Below are 21020 nucleotides of genomic sequence, written 5' to 3' on the forward strand. Positions count from 1 at the left end.
GTAATTTGAAGAGCCAGCTATATTACATGAGTGCTTGTTTTGCCAATCGTTGGTCAGAGCAGATACAGAGAACTGCAGTAAGTAGCAATACCAACAGACCAGCTCCTGAAAAGAATCTTGCTACGTCTCAACCCAGAGACACAAAAATAGATCTAATTTTAATTCAGAGAGTCTAGCTAACTGCGTAACATACTGAAACCGGGATACAGATCTAAATCTGTGAATAAAATTCCAAATGTCAAAAGAATCATCATTTTCCAGATTATAATTTCTAAAAATATTAGCTCATTTGCATTTCTTAATCTGCGTCCTAAAACACTCTTTTTAGTACCCTATCTTAAAAAAGTATGATATTCCCAAAGATAGAGATAGTTTACAGATACAGCACTAGAGGACTGTGCCCTTAAATAAATAAGGATATTTTAGTAGTGCTCCTCCTGGTGGCAACTTTAATTTTTGTTACTACTTTTATTTTTCTTGAATGTTCTTGCTGACCCCGCTGGTTTCTGTAAGTTATATTTTACCTTTCCTGAGAAGTACCTTACTTGGAAAGTAAAGTTTTTTCATCCAATATTCTCTTTTTTGTTGTATTTTAGAAGTGCCAAAGGTGTTTGTTTATGAGTGTTTCTTTCAGTACAGCACTACAGTGCCTGACTTAGTCATGACATCCTGCTGCTTCTCCTACTGAAGGCTACAAATGAAGCATCTCTAACACACGGGCAAATCTCTGACTTTAAAACACAGTAACATCCGATTTACAGGTTTGCTTGCCTAGTATTAACATCCGCATGCTAAACTTACTAAAGTTGAAAGCAGAAGTGAAAAAACATTTTCCTGAAGTTTCAATTCTTGTTTTAGAAGTGGGGGGGGAAAAAAAAAAAAAAGAAAAGAGTAATGGCCAGAAATATGATCAAATATGAAACGGATTCATAAGTGAACCATTTTCATATCTTCTGCTTCATTAAAAATACAGAGTTTTAGTTCTTGAGTCAAATCAAGTATCGGGATTTTTTCAAAGAACAGCATTTTATTTTCCAATCCAAGAGTCACAAAAGTCTTTGTCTTACTATTAGCTCCCAGCAGAGAACAGTTATCATCCAGTATCTAGAAGACTGGGAATCACATAAGCCAACCTCGGTACTAACAGGGTAGTGGCCCCAAAAATGGAAGCACACAACAATTTTGATCAGCAGTGTTTTCTCTAGATCAGGAATGATATAATGAAAGAGAGCAATATCGAGTTTTTTCAGGGCCTGTGTCTACAAAAAAGTAATCAATTTTTTGAAGTAAGCCCAGTTGCTTCCAGATTTGTCATCCCAGTATTTCTCACAAATATGAGATTTAGCTAATACTGCAGAAAAGCAGAGTGGACCTGAAAAAGTAACAGGATATTTTTTTTATAAAATTATGTAAGTGCATGTTTATATGACAGATGAAAGTGATTCCTTGAACAAATTATGATTCATACTTTAGAGTTCATAAATATTGATGTAGAACTTCTGATCTGTTATTAAAACAGGTAAACTCCCTGATTAAATAAAAAACAAACATAATATCAATTTTAACGAGGAAAGAATATAAGGTCTTAAAGCTGAAGTGTCGTGTTCTCACATTGTTTACAAAAACAGATCCAAAAATCAAGTAATAGAAACAGCTAGCTATGGTTTTAAACTGTCTGCCATTCTCTTGTGTACAAGTGACAAGCATCAAACTTTTATTTCTAATTTGCCAGTACACAGCAACTGGAAGTGTGCACAAGCAAGACAGCTAACATCTCTTGAGATGCTAAAGAGATTACAATCAACCACAGAAACTCCGAACAACATTATATCCCAAAGAAAGAATAAGTAAAAGATTGCCAATATCCTGCAACCTTATGGGACTAATTCTTTGGATCTCTTTATCTACCAAAGTAAGTTAGAAGATTAACAAAGCAAACCCTTAAAGCACAAAAACATAATCATGGAGACTCGATTACCAGGAGAGCAAACTCAAGAACAATTCAGTAGCAATGTGCAAGACTCGAAAAATATGTTTTTTACATAGAAGATAGCATCAACACACAAGAAAAGTATTCACAGAAGAGATGAGCTTGCATATCATATGTGAACCTACATTAGAATATAATCAAATGAGAAGTGATTAAGATTCATTGATTTTTCCTGTTGTGTTTTTAAGATTCGTATGGGGAAAAAAAAGGTTGAAGACTAGTTAAAAAAAAAAAAAAAAAGACAAGGAAATATAGCAGCTTGCCTTTGAAATCTCTTTAGCTGTGGTTTGTGTGAATAAAAAAACACTAGATGGCACCAAAGACAGCGACTAGACTGCAAGACATTAAAGGAAGATTTACATGCTGGCAAAATTTAGTATCCTGTAAAATAATTTCATTTACTATTAACACCTCATCATCACCCTTGAAAAACGTGGCTGTAGTCGCAGTTATCTTTTTGTAAAAGCACTATAGTAGCTACATAAATACATACTACAGTTTGGGAAAGAACAAGGATTTTTAAAAGTTCCTAACACCTATAAAGCCCAGCTACAACCTGAGTACATGCTTAGTACTGAGCACACACATAAGTTTAAACATATCAGCAAAAACACAAAGACTTGACTTTCAGCACACGCTCAGATCCCAGCAAATTCCAAGAGACCTATACATTCAGACTAAATTTAGCCATGAAACAACATTTAAACTTATTTTCTACACACTTTTAACTGACAAACCTAGTGACAATGACTTGTTGCTTACACCTGCCACACTGTTTAGTCATCCTTTTGGCTCTAAATTGCTGAGGACTTGAACAATATGCTCCTGAAAAGCTGTTGGTACCCCTTGGATAGGTGTATTTCAATGGACAAAATAACCTCTAGGTATTTCTTACTTAATTTCAGGACACTTAGAGGACTGTAGTCAAGATCAATTGCTACATATAACACATGTCCTTTGACTTAAGAGGAAAAATGCTATGAGAACAGGAAGTTTTAACATTATATTTGTCCTGCAAAGCTACATATATTATCTATAGGTAGATAAATAGATGTAACATATCATACACACAAGCACATACACACAAAGATGCATGAAAGTAAATATAAAAACCTCTAAAAATACAGTCTGGTGTATCAGATTTAAAATACAAAATAACTTAAATGACTCAGTAGTCTTTTAAAACAATGACTTAAAGACTATAAACATATAAAAAGGATATAAACATATAAAGGAATAAGAACAACAATTATTTCCTAAGGTCTCAAAAGGCAGAAGATGTTTCATAACTAATATATGATTAATCAAATGAACTTTTGAATGAATAAGCCTTAACATAGGAATAACTGATAACTGGCAGTTGTCTAAGTCTCTGGTAGTTGCCAGCTGATAACTGACTAAGAAAAAAGCAAACATTGCTTACTGGAGCAGTAATTATTTGAGTACCCTAAAATAATTAAACATTCCTCACATAATAGAGACATTAAAATGCAAAAGAAAACATACAGGAAGAGCTGCTTATTAGCTCATTCCTTTAAAGATCCACAGAAATAAATATTTAGACGTGTTTCCTGCGAGCTGCCAGGCAACAAGTCGGTTTGCATTCCCACAATACAGCTGCCCAACCTCAGAACCAAACTCACACCACACTTCAAAAAACGCACACGAGAAGAGATTGGTCATGTTTAGCAATGCCTAAACTAACATTTAAACTTTGATATTGGGATTAACCTTCTGTAGAATACACCACTTGCAATTTTTGCTTAATTAAAAAAATCTGTACAATTACCTCAGCACCTATCAAAACATGTCAGTTTGTCAGAACGCATTCTCATCACACAAGCAGCTCTTGTAACAGGCATGAAGTCCATTCAGAGCACGCTATTTTTAATGATATTATATATCTCTGGAAGGATATAGACATAAAGACTGTATTTAAACACAGCCGTTTATTTACGGCTGTATACTATACGGTTTTGAAGAGCAGAAAATATTTTCATTGTGATTGACAACTTCCTGTACTACAAAGCATTCACAGCAAGTGGTAAATCCAAGAAGTAGAAAGTGGTTTTGGTGATGTGACTCTTCCTCACTTGAAGGATAACAAACTGAATTGATCCTGAAAATTAAGTACTTAGTTGTGAAATCATAAATCATAAAGGTTGGAAGAGACCTCCACCAAGATCATCTGGCCCCACCATCCCCCCACCACCAATGTCACCCACTGAACCGTGTCCCTAAGCACCACGTCCAACCTTTCCTTGAACACCCCCAGGGCAGTTTTTCACAATCACCCATCCCTTCTCATTCCACTTGGTCAGGTGTCCATTACAATACATACGTAACTAAGAGGGAATTAAATGTACATACACATATGCAAATATAGTAGTTAGAGCTAAATCCTGTTTCCTAACTAAAAGAACATCACACTACAGATATTTTACGCCTTCCTTCCTGAGGGGTCCCAACACCCGTAGCAGTGAGCAATTAGCACAACTGCTCAAGCTTCGCATAGGAAATTCTTGGGGTTTCAGAGCAATAAATTCAAGCCCCAGATAGGTTAACTCAAACCATTCTTTTTCAACAGTTATATGGACTCAAGTCACTGCCCATGAGAGACCTTTAACACTGATAGACTGTCTGCTTACCATTAACACCAACACTTGCCCTTGCTCCTAGGAGTTACTACACGCACATTCCTCAGGCCTGAGTCTGCCTTAGCACCTCCAGGTTAGGCCTTCACAGCCGTATCACTGGGACAAATCCACTTTTAAGGTATTGTTTTGCAGAATTTATGTGCTATGTGGCTGCTACCTTCCAACTGAACAGTGATTCCGATTCCACATACAATCTGAAAACATTTGTAGACACTAAAAGATGAAGAAATAGACTTGTGACTTCCCATCACTCATGCTACGCAAAGAATAGGCAGGGACTGCCACAGCCTGTCGTAGAACCGCAGCCGTCAGTGCACGTTGGCTGACCAAAACCTATGCTATCATTTGAGCTGCTTGATCATGCAAACAGCACACAAGACCACCTGTATTTTTCAGGATTGTGGTTTCCTAAAACCACCTGTGGCCTCATTCATTGATATCTGCCTAGTAAGCTTTAAAAACTCAAATCTGCACTGTCCTGAATGTCACTTGAGTAGGGCCTCACTCCTACATTGTGCTCCAGTCTTCTAACATGCATGGCATTGCACTGTGAACATACGAATAACACACGTTCAGGAAAAACGGTACAGACACCTTCTCCAGTTAAATAAAAAAATGTAACAGCTTGTCCCGCTGTTCAGCACAATTTCTTATTTTTGTGCTTTCAGCTGTTCAGAATCTTTAACAAGTGCAACTGAAGATGTTGGTGTCATCTCTCAAAGCCATCTGGAATTTCTTATGACGACGTGTTGCACTAAAACTCAGTGGCAAGATTTGGGAAGTCAGTGTCACAACTGAGTGATTATTAAAACCGTTTTTTAACAAGATGAGTCGTACATTGTGACAGTATGAAAACCATTTGCAGGTCACTACCTCACATGGACTTTCGACTAACTGTATTTGTCAATAAAGAAATCCCTCCTCCTTACCTCACCATCAGCAATCTTTCTTTTACTCACCTACAACTTCACTTTTTCTATGAAATTGAGCATTTCCAAACTTTTTTCAGTCAAGGCTTACCAAACATTACAAAATGGATATAGACATATGTTTACTGATAGCAAAGATCATGCCTACTGACAAATATCATATTAACAATTTTAACAGAAATAAAATTACATCCCAATCACAGCTTTACAATCCTTACCACAGATTATTTTTAGAATCATAAAACCATACAAAGACATAAGGAATATATCTCTCAACAGCACAGAAGAACATGAACCAAAATATTTAACAAAGCAGGATTAAAAACTCTTTTTACTAATCTTTTGGTAAATGCAAACTTTTGAAGAATGATTCAATATAAATCTTATAGCAAAAATACCTGGATACCCTTTCATTTATTACATGGTATTTTTGCTGTAGTAAATAGCTTATGGTAGCTTTTAAGTTTTTTCTGATAATCTGATGAAGCTAAAGAGGAAAAAGGCACAAAACCTCTCCAGAATAATTACCACCCAGAAATAATGAAATTTATTTATCCATCAATGGGAGGAAGGGGGGTGGGTGAAGAAATCATCATTGACAAGTGTCATTTCCCAGTCTGCCAGCAGCACCAGCTATTACGTCCTTTTTGTTTGCTCCACTTACTATGGTATCTTCTTTTTACATTTGCATGTGGTCTTCTATGTCTGAAACTTTCCCCAAGCTCAAAGGAGATCTGTTCCTTCCCCTACTGAAGTTTACAAGAATGACACAGACTAAAAAAAACAAAAAAACAAGACATTGTATCTACCACGAGCAATGCTGACTTTTGCTGGAAAACTACACAGTTAAGCTCACAATCACACTACCCTGGTAAAGCAAACACATCTTATGAATTACGGTAGCTTCAAAAGCATACAAAGGTCTGTAATAAACATAAGGTAGCCTCATTTACCTTAGCCCACAATGAATTTGACTTCAGACTATTTGTGTAGCCTAGTCTGCTGCTGTATGTCTCTCCACTTCTGTGTTTCATTATGATAAAGTCATACTTCAGTTTTCATTTTTCAACTGCCTTCCTTTTCTGAGCTGATGAGGACCCCTTTGTGGCCTTCTCCCGTTCTGTCATCTCATTCTGTCCTCAGAAGTCAACTCCACCTCAAATTGGTCTCTTCCATGACTCACTTAACACGTGAGCTAACAAATTCAAAGTGAATGCCTTTATCATTTCCTCAGGTCCCCTGCTACTACTGGCAGGATTGACCCCAGCCCTCTGCAAGACTGCCATTACTGTCCTTTAAAACTCCTCTACAGCACGATCCTGAAAGAAGATGGAGCAAGGCAAGCTAATGCCAGAGCTTCCCATGCTAACTAATCTGCATCTCCTTGTCTGTTCTTCCCTGTTATCCACTCCAGTCTTCTGCCTTATACTTAAGACCAATTTCTTTCAAGCAGATGCTGTCCTCTGGTTCAGAGTATGATGATGCTCATGCACTGGCGGATGACTACAGTCCCTAGAAATTCTGATACAATCAATAAAAAAAGATAAACTTCACATTTCATAGACTATAAAACAACTGCACTTATTTTTAACAAACAGCTATTTCTGTCTCAACCCTGATTACCAAAGATATTTGTAATTTTCAAGATCTGATGCACCTCTCACACGTAACGACAAGCAGGGTCTTACTGTCTTTTTAAACTTATAATCTATCACTTCACCGAACAACAGAAGTACATGGTAAAACTCCTATCTAGTGCGACATAACAGAGGCAGCAGAATACTACTCAAACCCTATATTTGAGGTGTCCTTATACTAAACCTTGGGGTTCATCAATAAAGCATCAACAATGCCCAAACGTTTGAGGTCCACAATTCATAAGGCAACAGTAGGGAGGAAAGCGTGCTAGTAATGACATTAACTTTTAACATCTGTAATAATCAGTCTCTTCAGATGTCAACTATTCTATATATTAAGTAATGAACATCAACACCGCATGTCAAGTCACACATCTCACAAGTAGCATTTCCTAACGTAGAAAAATAATTCCCAACCTTCCCTGGTTGATTTATTACTAAGCAAATACTATCCAGAGTAAACCAACTTTAAAAAAGACAAGCTATATATATATTCTTAGAATATACCCTTCGAACAACCAGACATCCAGCAAACAGAAGACCATACTATAAATTAGGATACGAAATACTGCATGGTATTTGTTTTAAAAGTATTCCCACATACAGATCATCAGCTAACACTCCATAATACATAAAGATCCTATGATTTGGGATAGGGCAGAGCGCATTGCTATCCCGCTCTCTTTTGTTTACTCAAAGCTGTAAGATTTCTACTGACATTCCAGTCTCCATCTTTTCTCTGTGTTATTCCTCAATGACCTTGGCTCTCATTGTGTGTGTGGCAATAGACTTCTTTGAAGCACATAGTGCTGCATTGCATAAGACTGACCTAAAATAAATCATGTAGGGAGAGAAATAATGCTAGGAACACTGGCTTATTTCCAACACTGCCAAATAATTACAAATACAATCTATTTACCACATGACCTGCTTCTCACCTCAAACATATGCTAACAGCAGCATCTGAGGAATGAAATGTTTTTGCCATTTTCACTTTATACGCACAACTTGATTTAAACTGTATTGTAATACGTACTTATTGTGCTTCATAAATAACTATTTTGTGTATTAGACGTTACAAAAAAGCTAAGTAGTCTGAACTTCTGAAAATTATAGCATTTTCCTAAAAGCCCACGTGTGAATATGGGACCCCAACAGTATTTATTTTTTTAATGTTAGTCTGAACAGCTGAAGTTGACATGGTTTCTTTTCCCACCTCCTAAAACTTACTAGGGCACCACATGAAATAGTGCTGAAAGGTGGCTCGTACAGCATTACTCACAGAAGCATTATTCATTATGAATAAGAGTAGAACACTCAGACCTCACAGGCTAAAGAACTGGTAGAAACAGTAAAGAAAAGTATTTGAACATATAAGGACAAGAAGCAGGCAAAAAAGAACAGTAACTTATCTATAAAATATGGATGGTTATAGGGGGAAAAAAAAAATCACAGACCGAGTTTTCTTCCTCCTCTTCTAGTTCCCTCTGCTGTTCCTCATGTCGCTTTGCCTTTATCTCCATAGCTTCAGTGATCAGGTCCCTTAAAATTGAAACAGGCTTTGCATTCTTTATAAACGTGTGCTAGAAAAAAAAAAAGAAATTATATAACATCATTACAACAGATAGGATTCAGATTTAATTGCAAGTGTTATTCAACACCACAGACATCAGTGATAAATGTGATAAACTTCACATCACACAGTAATTAAAATCTGCACTAACACAACTTGCGATAACTTTTAGCTGCTTCCTAACTAAGATTTTACTTTTACTTACCTTATATTAAAAAAAAAAATAAAAAAGAAAAAACAGCAAGCCTTGGGAAATGTAATCATAAAACAACTGCTTTATAGTTAAGGACATAATTGTCCAAAGGAAATGTGCATTCAGTAGTAAATAAATAGAGTGGTGATTGTCTGACATAGAAAAACAAACTTTTTCAGATATTCAGTTACAGCATTTAATTAATCTTAACAAGCTGACAGCATAAATTAGTGGCTGTAAGCTGAGCAACTGTGGCTGTTGCTTACTTCAACAAACCTGTACTTTAATATGTCATAAAACATTTCTTCATCTAGGATGCTGAAACGTAGAACAAGCAAAACAAAATACATTACTTTTAGCAGGAAGACTAATTCTAATTCAAGGCCATTTAAAGCAACAGTTCCTCCTTTAAGACAACCTGTGGACAATACCATTTACATTCATTTTACTCTCTAGTAAACATCTGCTGTTAGTAATACCCTGGTTTTGTACCATCATATGAAAATGCAATCAAGGCAAAAAGTAGCTCTGCAAGCTTCAGAAATGTCCTGTTAAACATTAAAAAATTGTTCCGTGAAGAACTGACGAATCCAGTTGTCCTGTACCTATTTACCTATCTTCTCCTTTGATATATTAATCCAATTACCCTCCTTTTTCCTCCGTGACCTTTCCCCACAAGCAGTGCTTTCGTTCCTGCTCATATCCTTTCAACACGCCCACAGCACCTCCAGCTCCATCGCGCACGCTCCACGGTCCAGCTGGGGAAGAGGCAACACCTACGTGTGATGAATGCAGCACTTGGTTCTCCGGCCAGTAAGTATTTGGAAAGAGTAGCACTGACGCTTTTGTGTTACTTGTGTGCACTAATGCAAGTCTCTTTTATCCAGATGCCAGCCATCAGTTAACCACATGAAATTCTAATCTTTAAGGTCTCAAATACTGTCATCATACTAAAAAATCACAAAGTTCCAATTTTTACTGTCCTTCCACTCTACATGGTGTTCTCACAGTGTGAAAAATAAAACACTTCATACCATGACTTATAAATTTACTAAGTTATTACTGGAAACTACTTTGAAAATTTTTTACGTTATTCCTTGTAGAGGAGTTGACTAATTTAAATTTTAAAAAGACCAACTTCCAACTTAAAGAATAAATAAATCTATCACAATTGTCTTAAAAGCAGAAGTTTCAGAAAATCAGATTCTTATATAGACTGGTAAAGAAAATCAAGAATAATATTTACCAATAGCAGTGAAAAGTGTAAAGGAAGAAGCTTAATGAATTAGTAATCAGGAAAGTAAAAGGAGTAACATTTTTCACTTGTCTCGTTAGCAATGAAAGCTTATTTACAAGAATTTTTAGATTCCATTTCCATCATCAAGAACCTATTATAGTTTTTCTAGAAATTGACACATCTTGTTTTTTTGTTAATGCTGGGTTCCCCCCCCCCCCCCAGTTCATTACCTTTGTTTTACAACACACAGACAGGCATGTTTTCCCTTAGTTATTTGAAGGCTGACTATGGCAGCACTGAAGGCAGGGGATAACACAAATAAAGGGCCAAAGGAAGAAACTTGTCTTCACGTTTTCTCTGTCCCCCATGCACCAACATGTGCAGCCCTTGTAAAATGATGTAGATTTCACAATACTTAGTCTTCCTTGATAGATCAGTCCCTCCTGTTTCGTTTCTGTACTTCTTAGAAATTTATCTGTTTCATTTATACCTCAGTGCCAAAACAAAACAACTGTTAAATTTCCAAGCACTAAGCAGCTCAGCAAGTGACCTGGCGCACATGTCCATGCTGCCTATTGTGGCTCCAATTTAAAAACTGGGGTAACTCAGCCCAGGAACAACCTTCTTATACTGTCCATCTGCATCAGACCCTTCTAGGGCACAGAACAACCTGTCTTGTTTAATTTGACATAACCAAAAGGGCAGATTGAGTATACTCCATGGGTGGTCCACACTGAGGGGTCACCTGGGCTCAGTTCCTTTACTTAACACGTGCCTAAACCCTGAGATCTACTGAAGGCCTTTACCCAGCAAACAAGAATACAATTCTAATAGCACGAACCAGCCCTAAACAGTATAATAAGCAATTTATTGTTTAGAAGCAACAAAGGAAAAATAAAATGATACAGGAGCTGAAGGAGAAGGCCAAGAAATAGAAAAGAAATAAGGCATAATAGCTAAAATAAGGCTTGCTCTTAGAAATTTTCAGTTCTGATTTAAAACCAGAGGGGAAAAAACACCATAAAACTTGCATTTCCTCAGAAACTTAAATACTGACCTGTAGCAGCTGTGTTGCTGTAGCTCTTTGTTCGGGATTTTTCACTAAACATTTCTTCACAAAATCTGTGAATTCATCAGACCAGAGCTCTGGCTTCCGAAAGGTTGGAGGAGGATTTGTAGGAATCATAAAAATAGCCTAGATAAAAAGCAAACAATAGCAAGTTAAACAAAACACATTATCACAGCACTGAAGCCAAGGAAATAAATTGCTTTATCCACCTTCCTTATCAGGTTAAGAATCTGGAAAACAAATTTTAAGTAGGCTAGGATTTCCACTCAGATTGAGATTCAGGAAGCAAATCCATCTGCTACTAATGTAGCTACTTCCCATTAGATTTTTCTATTTAAACTGTATCCCACTGAGCACATCACTCTCCATTTTATCTATTGTTTATCAGTCTCGAGAGATGATTTTGTTCTTTTGAAATTTCTTCGTAGAAATAATGGTATTGCTCACTTAAACAGACACAAGAAAGTCACTGTGAAAAGCCAAGTTCACCTTCTCATCTCTTAGCTACATTTCATTTTATATGAGAATTGCTCAGGAGAGTTGGTAGGACTACTATTTGCTTCTGCATTCATTATTATTTGGTTGTAATTTTAAAACTTGTTTTTCCTAATATGCTTTTGAAACAAGTGCTGTAAGACCTAAGGCCTAAACGATGACAAAAATAATCAAGTAACTTGCCTATTAGCAATTAGATTTTACTTTAAAGTGAAAAGGCAACATTTTACCTACAAATAAAATTCCACACTGCTGAGAACCATACCCACATTCTTCAATTAGAAAAAAAAGATTCATTTTATATGTATATATAAATGTGTGTGTGCGTGTGTGTATATATATATAAAGAAATCTCAAAAGCTAGATAAATTGTACCATTTGTTTTATGACAGACCACTGTAAGATAACTGGAAATTTTGAACTTCCATATGTAATACCAAATGCATACAGCATCACTTCAGAAGATTTACACATGACAGCAAGACACCTATTGAAAACCAGGTCTACTGACAGAAATGAACATTTTCTCCTCCTCCTAACAGCAGGCACAGTTTTGTCACGTTTTCAAAAGTGAAAGGAAGTGGAAGTTTTGTAAGCCTGCAGTCCTTCATATGTTTCTCTCTACAAGCATAGACAGAATTACATACTCAGTGGAAAAGTGAAAAGTGCAAAAAAATTAAATATGCATACCACTAACATAGTAGAGGCAGCAGAAGCTTCAAACCATTTGAAACATGGGGAGAAGGAAGAGAAAGCTTCCCAATACTGTATCCATAGCTTCCTGAGAAGCTTGACTGGTCTTCAAAGTGGGTTTAACTTTTTCAAAATCCTTTTTCTAAAATTCTTCACATATGCTGAAGAAAGGCAGGACCCATACAGAATGATACACTTATTTATTGTATCTTGATAAATTATTTCAGTATCGAATACTTTATTTCAATTCAAATACTTAAACACGTACAAAACTTATTTCACTATCTAACACTGCCTAATACAAACATTACAGGACCAAATCTAGGCATTTTATGTAATAAATTAAGATGTATGCTACAATAGCTTCATATTGTCAGTGGACAGCCTTGCCAAGCCGGTGAGCGAACTCAGAAGAAGCAGCACTCTATTACCTTGCCACTGGCCATAATTACTTATTCATGATCCAAGACTGCCAGTACAAATGAAGTGCTTCTGGTAAAGCAGTGTAGAACAAATTCAGCTGCTCCTGTCCTTGAAAGTAATGATTCCTCTGAACTCTGAGCTGATGATTTTAATCTTATCTATAGCTACTTGTAACAGCTAGCTCTGCTAGCTGTTCAGTAGCTATTGAAAGCACACAGCCATGACAGAGAACTGGTGACTTCTGTTTGTGGGGTGTCAAAATGTATACCTCCTATTTGACAATAAACATTGACCTGTCTCAGCATATAAGAAGAGAGTAGCTCTGGAGTTGTATCAAGCTCAAATGTGCAGAAAGTTTTCCAGGAAACTATTTTGACCAACTATACAGCAGCAAACTATAACAAAGAACTGACTTCTTAATGCCTTACAAAAGGACAATGACAAGTCAGAAATAATGAATCATTCTTTTATGGCAAGCAATAAAAGTCTCAAGGGGAGATACTCAAAGCTAGAGTCCTAAGATGACATTTATGCTTTGTACATTTGCTGAAGTGCCTACTTCAGAAACATGTATACTTATTTAATGCTTAAACTGCAGACTTTTTAAAAATCTCAATATGTGATATGAGCTGTGTTATCTAAAAAAAACTGGATTGCATTAAAATTTTGTAATACAAGAAAGCATAGAAACTAGTTCTTCCAAATGCGTAGTCCAACATGCTAATTAGATCATGCACTTGCTCGTGCGAACTTCCCTCATTGTTCCCTTTTCTTAACTAGCCTGAAATGTTGGATGTCACCTTCAATTCCACCTTGCCCCTTTACTTCCTAATACTGGCTTGCATGCTTCTGTGCATAAAAGTTAAGCTCCCTTTCTCCTTCAAAACAATCCACAATTTAGCTTCTCTTTTCTTCCGTTTCTTTCCAAGGAACTTGCAAAGCAATCACCAGAGAATTATAAAACTAGTCCCAGACCTCCTGGAATAAAACCAAAATTCTTATCTAACAGGAATTTAATCCTTACTTTTTGCTTTCACTTCTTGTCAAATGCAGCTTTTCTATCCTAACAGAACTCCATCCTATTTTCAAATAAAAGACATTTCACTTCTCTCTTACATTCTTCTTTCATCTTATCCTATGTTTCTCTGCTTCTTTTGCTCTCCTAAAGTGTTACCTGTAGCAATTTCTTGCTTCCGTTCCACCTATAATTTTCTCTAAAAGTTTCCTACAGCTATTATTAGTTATGTACTTAATGCTCTAAATAAATAGATAGATTCCACCGCTGTGGCACCAGCTAGCACTTAAGGCATCCTTCCATCCACCTTAGAGCCACTCCTGGCAGCACCACAGCACCAACTGCAGGACGACACATCAGAGGAAATTGTTCCACAGACAGGGCTCTGACATACTAATCACAGAATCATCTAGGTTGGAAGAGACCTCCAAGATCACCTAGTCCAACCTCTGACCTAACACTAACAAGTCCTCCACTAAACCATATCACTAAGCTCTAAATCTAAACGTCTTTTGAAGACCTCCAGGAACAGTGACCGAATCACTCCCTGGGCAGCCTATTCCAATGCCTCACAACCCTTTCTGTGAAGAAAGGAACAGGGTTAATTCTTCTCTCTCCCACGTTCAACATCGCTTTCCACACTGCCCTGTGTACCTGAGGCAGGCTGGCAAGCCTTACTCAAGTAAGGGATCAAATATTGTCAAGGCAGTGGGATTGAAGAAGTCTCAATCTTCAGTTTTAACCATTTAGTCATCCTTTAAATAAATCTCTAAGCTGTGAGACATCAAAACTCAGGCCTTAGGGACCATGACAGCTTTACCTGTGTTTGTCTTTGCCTGTCTAACAGAGACCCGATGCTCTATTTGTCCTGAACTACCCTTGCCACTCCTAAGCCTCGAGCACAACTCTTTTCTGCATCGTCTTTAACATGGAGCTCTGAGACAAGTTCTACACCCCTCAGGGAAACCAGATGAATACAATATATACAACAATATAATATATGACAAGAGAATAGGGCCAGAGGGGCATTGGAAGTGCTGTGCTGAAGAGATGAGACATCATCTAGGGCAGCTTTCAGTGGCCAGCTCTGGGCACTAGGCAACGTAATCCAGTTTCTACCAGAGCCACTGCCCAGCTTACTCTGGAAGCACTTATCTGCCCACTAACCAGCTGCTGCAGTTAAGCTGAATGTTGGACAGCGGGCCGAGTCTCTAGAGAGAGCAGAAACGAGCGAGTCAGCATATAATTTTCTTTTTATTATTCTTAAAGGGCCCAGCATTTTAAAATAAAGCCAGGCTGCAAACATTTCATTGGTGAAGGTTCTCTTATGGACAATTTTTATTGGCGTGAAAGTGTAATGAGATGAATTAGGCAATGCCAAAAGAAAAATGATATCGTCATACATTGCATTTGGAATTCCCTACTCAGAAAATCCTTGCAGCTCGTTCCTCCCGTCAGTCAGTCAGGGTAATCCATCTGTATTTCACACAGCCCAAAACCACATTAAGTCATCAACAGTAATTGATCTACCAATTGTGGTAGACGTACTTTTTTTAAAAAAAAAAAAAAAAGCTCCTAGAATAACTTATCTCTATCACTTATTTCAGTGACTTGTAATAAAGGCTTTTGATTTCCTGTTACTGTTATTTGCTCTATCTCATTTATGCTACTGAAGGATAAGCAAACATTTTTAGATTGCAGTAATTTTATCATTTTCGTGCTGTGAAGCAGCATAGCTAGCATCTGCAGTGATGCTTTTTTATTTATTTATTCATTTAATTTTTAAGAAACAGGGTAAGGATAGGATACAAGACATCCACTGATGGTTTGTGAATCCATAGTTTTGGGCACCACAATTATACATGGTTATCAATCACCTGCACAAAGTAGACTCTAACATACATTTAAACACAGCAGCACACTTCAGATCACAAAATACTACTGAAGGCAGAGAAGAGGATTATGTATACTAAACAATGCAACATTTTATTGGTTTTAGAAACAAATGATCAGCTGGAAAAAAAACTTGTGATTTATGTCCTAGAACTTGTTTCTCCTCTTGAACAGGCTTCAAAAAGGCTACCAAAACATGACTAATTATACAATTCAACAACTGCCTAGAAATGAAGCAACAGCATGGACAAGAAGGGAGAGGTAGTTGCAGGTCCTATGTGGGTTTTGCTTTGCTCAGCTTTTCTATTTGTTTTGGCAAAAACTCGGCAACAGTGAAAAACAAGTTTACTGAACAACCCATTGTGTGTTTAACAACAAGGAAGTTGGTTCCTGTTCCGTTTCAGTGTAAGCTTAATTTAATTATTAGAAGCATCCTAATTACTACCTTCCTTCAGCCCACAAACGCAGTTTGTGGAGACCTAGCATACTCATCCTCTTTTGCCCAGAATTACAAATAGGTCTTGTTCCTAGATAGATGATCCAAACAGATTTTCAGTATCCCCACATTTTGATAAAATCCCTAACTGGAATCTGAATGTGTGATTGATTTCAAGTGTTTGAAAAGCTTATCTTTATGTGTCACTACAGTACCCCATAGCAATTTTTTTAATTTTTCTTTTCCTCAGCCATGTACCAATCCTCATTTACTCAATTACACACACACCCTCCCCTGAGCACTGCTATTTATTGACCTCAGTGGCAACAGAGCAGCATGAACTAGAGGTTGAGATGAACTACTCAAATCAAAACTGTGCATCCAGTGGCCCGTGCAATGTCATTTTCTTCATTTTCACTGCCTCTCCTACTTCAAACAGATGTTGCTTGAAGAATTACACTGAAGAAAAGTACACACTTCAGTTTTGCACAAGAAAAGCTGAATAACAATTTACCCTGAATTAAAGAGCAGAGAAATGCTAAAGCTTTCAAGTAAATATTATTTTCTTAATTTATCAGTAACACTTTTCCAAAACTGTGTCATAAAAAACATTTTCTGAATGTATCTTCAGATATCAGTGGATAACCACTCCAGACTGATCCAGCCACCCAAAGGACAACTGCTTCTTCAATACCTTAGCCAAAAAACACACTCTTGTTTTAAGCTATCAAAGATGATGTTCTCCATTTATAAATATATATTCTTCTCAGTAAAGTTACTTGGAGCATATCAGTAAAAAAAAAAACAATCCCTATCAAAATCAGAATTAGCCATGATGATCGTTGATTAGGGCATGGTGGTATACATATTTAAAAAATCATTTCACAAAATTAGCATATAAGTTTGCACATTCACCTCCACCCCGAAAGCTGACGTGTAGATGGCCCCGCTATGCAGGACATCAATAACTTGAGAGAGCGAGACCTTCACCCAGGTCCCCTACTTGCTTCTGAATTCTTTAACCATTGTCTTTGCTGGACAGCAAAATGGAACCAAGACCACAGCCTGAAGATGCCAACAGTTTATTGAGGTTTGGGGTTTTTTTTTTCCTAGAAACACAGCAGGACTTGCAAAAATTAAGCTATTATACATCTGAATACCAGCTCATTAAGCCTCTCCCTCAAGAAGCTATTAGCCACAAATTAATAACAGCTACATGACTGTAGTAGCAACGCTTTTGGTATTTTGAGACACTTGTGTCTCCACAGAGCTAAACAGACAGAGCGCTTGCCACCTGCCAGCCTGTCCCAGTGACAATCCGAGGAGCAGATGCATCAGTCAGACCTCCTGGGAATACCCTTCATAGGCTCATCAAGTCAAGGTAGCCCCTGAAGGTCCAAGTGGAAGTAAATCCTGGAGGTTCAGCCCCAGTTTCCCCTGCTGGCTCAGGCTGTGCCACTCTATGTTGTGACTCCATGTCCCTGTTCTACAGACACAACTGTGCCCACCCTGAGCTCAACGCCACATGCGGCCTAGCACCTTCGTGCCATTCCTGACTTCCAGCAGGGTAGAGAACACCTCCTAGGATATCACGTTATCGTTATTTGCAGGTCCTTGCTGTGAAATATCAACTGTTATTCTGGATTTTGTTGCTTGCCGTTTATCATGATTTTTCTTAGCTTGTCAAACTCTTGCCCGTGTTCACTCTGGGCCTGCAGCCTGAAGCAGACAGGAGCTAACATGCTACACTGTGCTGGGATCTTGCTGGTTGAGTTTTCCAACACCTTACATTTTCTTAACAGTATCTTTTGAGGTCTCATTTGCTCTGCTGAACTGGCTGAAAACTGATAAAGCAAGAAAAAAGCACTATAAATAAAATGGGAGGACTGTTACTAATGTGTGACATTTCAGAGTACTAATACATGAATTGGTCCACCTACCAAACACAAAGTATACAGTAAATTGTCTTTCAGTCAACATTAATAATGAAGTATCAAAAGAAAAATGTTTTGAAATCCCATCTGAAATAAACAGCAGTTAAATTCTTCTGAAAGCCTGATCATCTTGACGGAAGGGAAAGTTCTCCGCTTTCACAAAACTTGAAAAAGGGACAGTGCAAAACTTTTTAAAAAAATAAATACTTTCAGCAAGACTACAATTCCAACATTAAGCAAGAACTTGAAGATTTCTACCACTATTCATTCAAAAAGTCACTTTCTTCACAGAGTTAGCACTGGCAATTCATCAAACTGAAGAAGAAACTCGGAACAGGGTGCTGGCATACCTGCCTGCTTCTCCAAGCTCCCAGTGAAGCAGAGGTAGAATTACGAACACAGCCCTCAAGCATGTGAGGGGTAGGTGGAGATTTAGTCCAGAGACCTTCTGGACAAACAATAATACAGAATTTTTAATACTAATGGTGGGAAATACAACATACGGAACACACGTAACATTTATATTCACCACCACATAGAATATTCAACAGCTCCACACAGTGAAAACAATATTCCATTTATTTTATGAAAACATGACAGACACCTCACATATTAACACCAGTAGCATTTTTAATACAAACAAAAAATGAAAACTCTGAGGGGAAAAAGAAAAGGAAGAACACACCACAGCTGTTACCGGTGGTTTAACAGCCGTTCACTGGAATGGCTTCTCTGGAAAGATGACCTTTGCTGTTCAAAGCAAAGTATGATGCATTTAAGATGTAAAGCAATAAAGTAATAAACGCAGCGAAAAGACAGATAATGAAAAGAATAATCACATGATTAACAACAAAGATGGGTTACTGAAAGATAAGACACACATTGACCCGTATATTTATTATTGCTAGTAAGTTCATAACATTTTGACAGCGTTACAATAGGTCAAGAATGTAAAGATACCGATCTCAAACATTTCGCAATAGCAGGTGGAATTGTACACCCGCTGAAGAGAATCAACCTTCACCTTGATAACATCATCACACAACAGCAGCTGCAAAAGACTCACATCTAAAATGAATTCTTTCTACTTGAAGGTGACACTTAAAAAATTTTGCTTTCAGTTTCAAAAGAATACTACAGATAATTTGTTTGGTGACAACTTGACATAGTCACCATTGTCAAAACCACAGGTTAATCCAGACCAGGGGTTAGTTCTTTTGTTTGTAAACAAGCTCACTCATACAAGCAATTTTTATTTTTTTTTTTTGAAGTTATGACATGTCATGGGATTTAAGTTTTAGCATATCCTGAGACAAACCTGCATCAGCGTGCTTGAAAGGCAGCATTTATTACACTGGCTGTTATCCAATTAGCAGTAACAAGAGGAAGTTCCCACTGCTAATTCATATAAAGGACTGTGCCACCTACGTACGTGCCCATTATTCAAATCCTTTTTTCTGCTGAGTAATAAAAATATTTATTACCACCAATCTTTTCCCAGAAATATCCCCTCAGCTTACTGTCCAACTGCCAGTTAACTCTCTAATTTATCCAGGGTTTTTGCTGTCGTTCTTTTTTGTTGTTTTTGTTTTTAATTTTTGATCTCTCTTAAATTACCACTTTTACTATCCAAAGAGATCTGGAAGCAACTCAATGAAGTACTTAACTAGGTTGTATGCCAAGAAACAACTTTGTTTATCTCCAATAGCCTTATTTTGTTGCTGGATTATTCTTCTTATTCTCCCTTCAAGTCCAGCAGACCTACCCAGGTCTTTTCTCCAGGCAATGTAGTTAAATATTTCCCCACGATACGGGGAAGTTTTCATGACTTTTGCCTGCAGGTTTTTCAGCCATTATCTTGTCCCAGCTTTCCATCTTGTATTTTAAAATGGCATAGTTAAAGATTTTTTCCATCCAATTCAGCAGGGCTCATTTTCCTGAACCTAACTCTTCAGTACAAAATATTCGTGAAATCTGCCCTTTACATGAATTTCATCCTCCCATTTCCTTTCTTTTTTAGAGAAGTAACGTTACGTTTCCATTTCACCTGCAATGCTACGAACTCACTGAAGTCAGTGAAGTTGCAACAGAAGAAACAGCAATCTGACCCTCAGTGTTCTCCCCTGCAATGTAAGATAGCAAGTCTGTAAAGCAGTGCAATAGATGTCTTTTCAAAGCTTGTAGAAATGAAAAAGAAAGCCTCAAAATATCCATAATCTAATGAAGGTTTCTGACTACGCACTAACACTTGGTTGTGGTTTTTCGTTTGTTTGTTTTTAAGTAAACCAAATTACACAACTTTTAAAGTGAAGACATTCACTGAAAACACAGTCATTCCAAGCTACTCAAGATTTTTTCCTTAAACTACCCCAGGCATCTAGAGGTTTTGGATATATATTAAAAAACACCACGTAAAGGATTTTTCAGAGAAATATAATTGTGAATAATTCAAAAATAAGTACAAAACCACGTAACTACTTAACATTTTATAGATTTTTTTTTTATTGACACATTTTACTGAAAGATCACATCACCAGTAATTATAAGTCCACACATTTTTGCAGCGTGCAGGACAAAAAAAAACTCACGGTGATTTAAAATAATAATAATAATACATCGAACACTACCACAAAACACGACAAAAAAAGCCTGCAAGAAATGCAAAAGCCCTCAGGAGTTTCAATCACCTGAAAGAAGCTGAAGCAGTCAGACATTGTCTATGAAAGGATTTGATAGCATGTCCAACAATTCCACTCACCAAAAGAAAAACTCAGAATGAGCCACAAATTAATTTATTATCATTCTGAGAAGTACACTGTCTCAACACTGACCATGCAAGATACACT

The 21020-nt window shown here is 37.1% G+C and overlaps 1 protein-coding gene across 1 annotated transcript in view; it reads right to left on the reverse strand.

Moving 5' to 3' along the window:
- Positions 1-21020, reverse strand: part of STK3 (serine/threonine kinase 3) — a 142260-nt gene that overhangs the window by 64860 nt on the left and 56380 nt on the right. The window contains exons 7-8 of the mRNA XM_048068668.2: positions 11274-11411; positions 8671-8796 (exon numbers count right to left, since the gene is read on the reverse strand). Of these exons, the coding sequence (XP_047924625.1) occupies positions 8671-8796; positions 11274-11411 (264 nt within the window). The remainder of the gene's footprint in view (positions 1-8670; positions 8797-11273; positions 11412-21020) is intronic.

This window comes from Anser cygnoides, chromosome 2 (genome assembly GCF_040182565.1).
Source record: "Anser cygnoides isolate HZ-2024a breed goose chromosome 2, Taihu_goose_T2T_genome, whole genome shotgun sequence".
Lineage (NCBI taxonomy): Eukaryota > Metazoa > Chordata > Aves > Anseriformes > Anatidae > Anser > Anser cygnoides.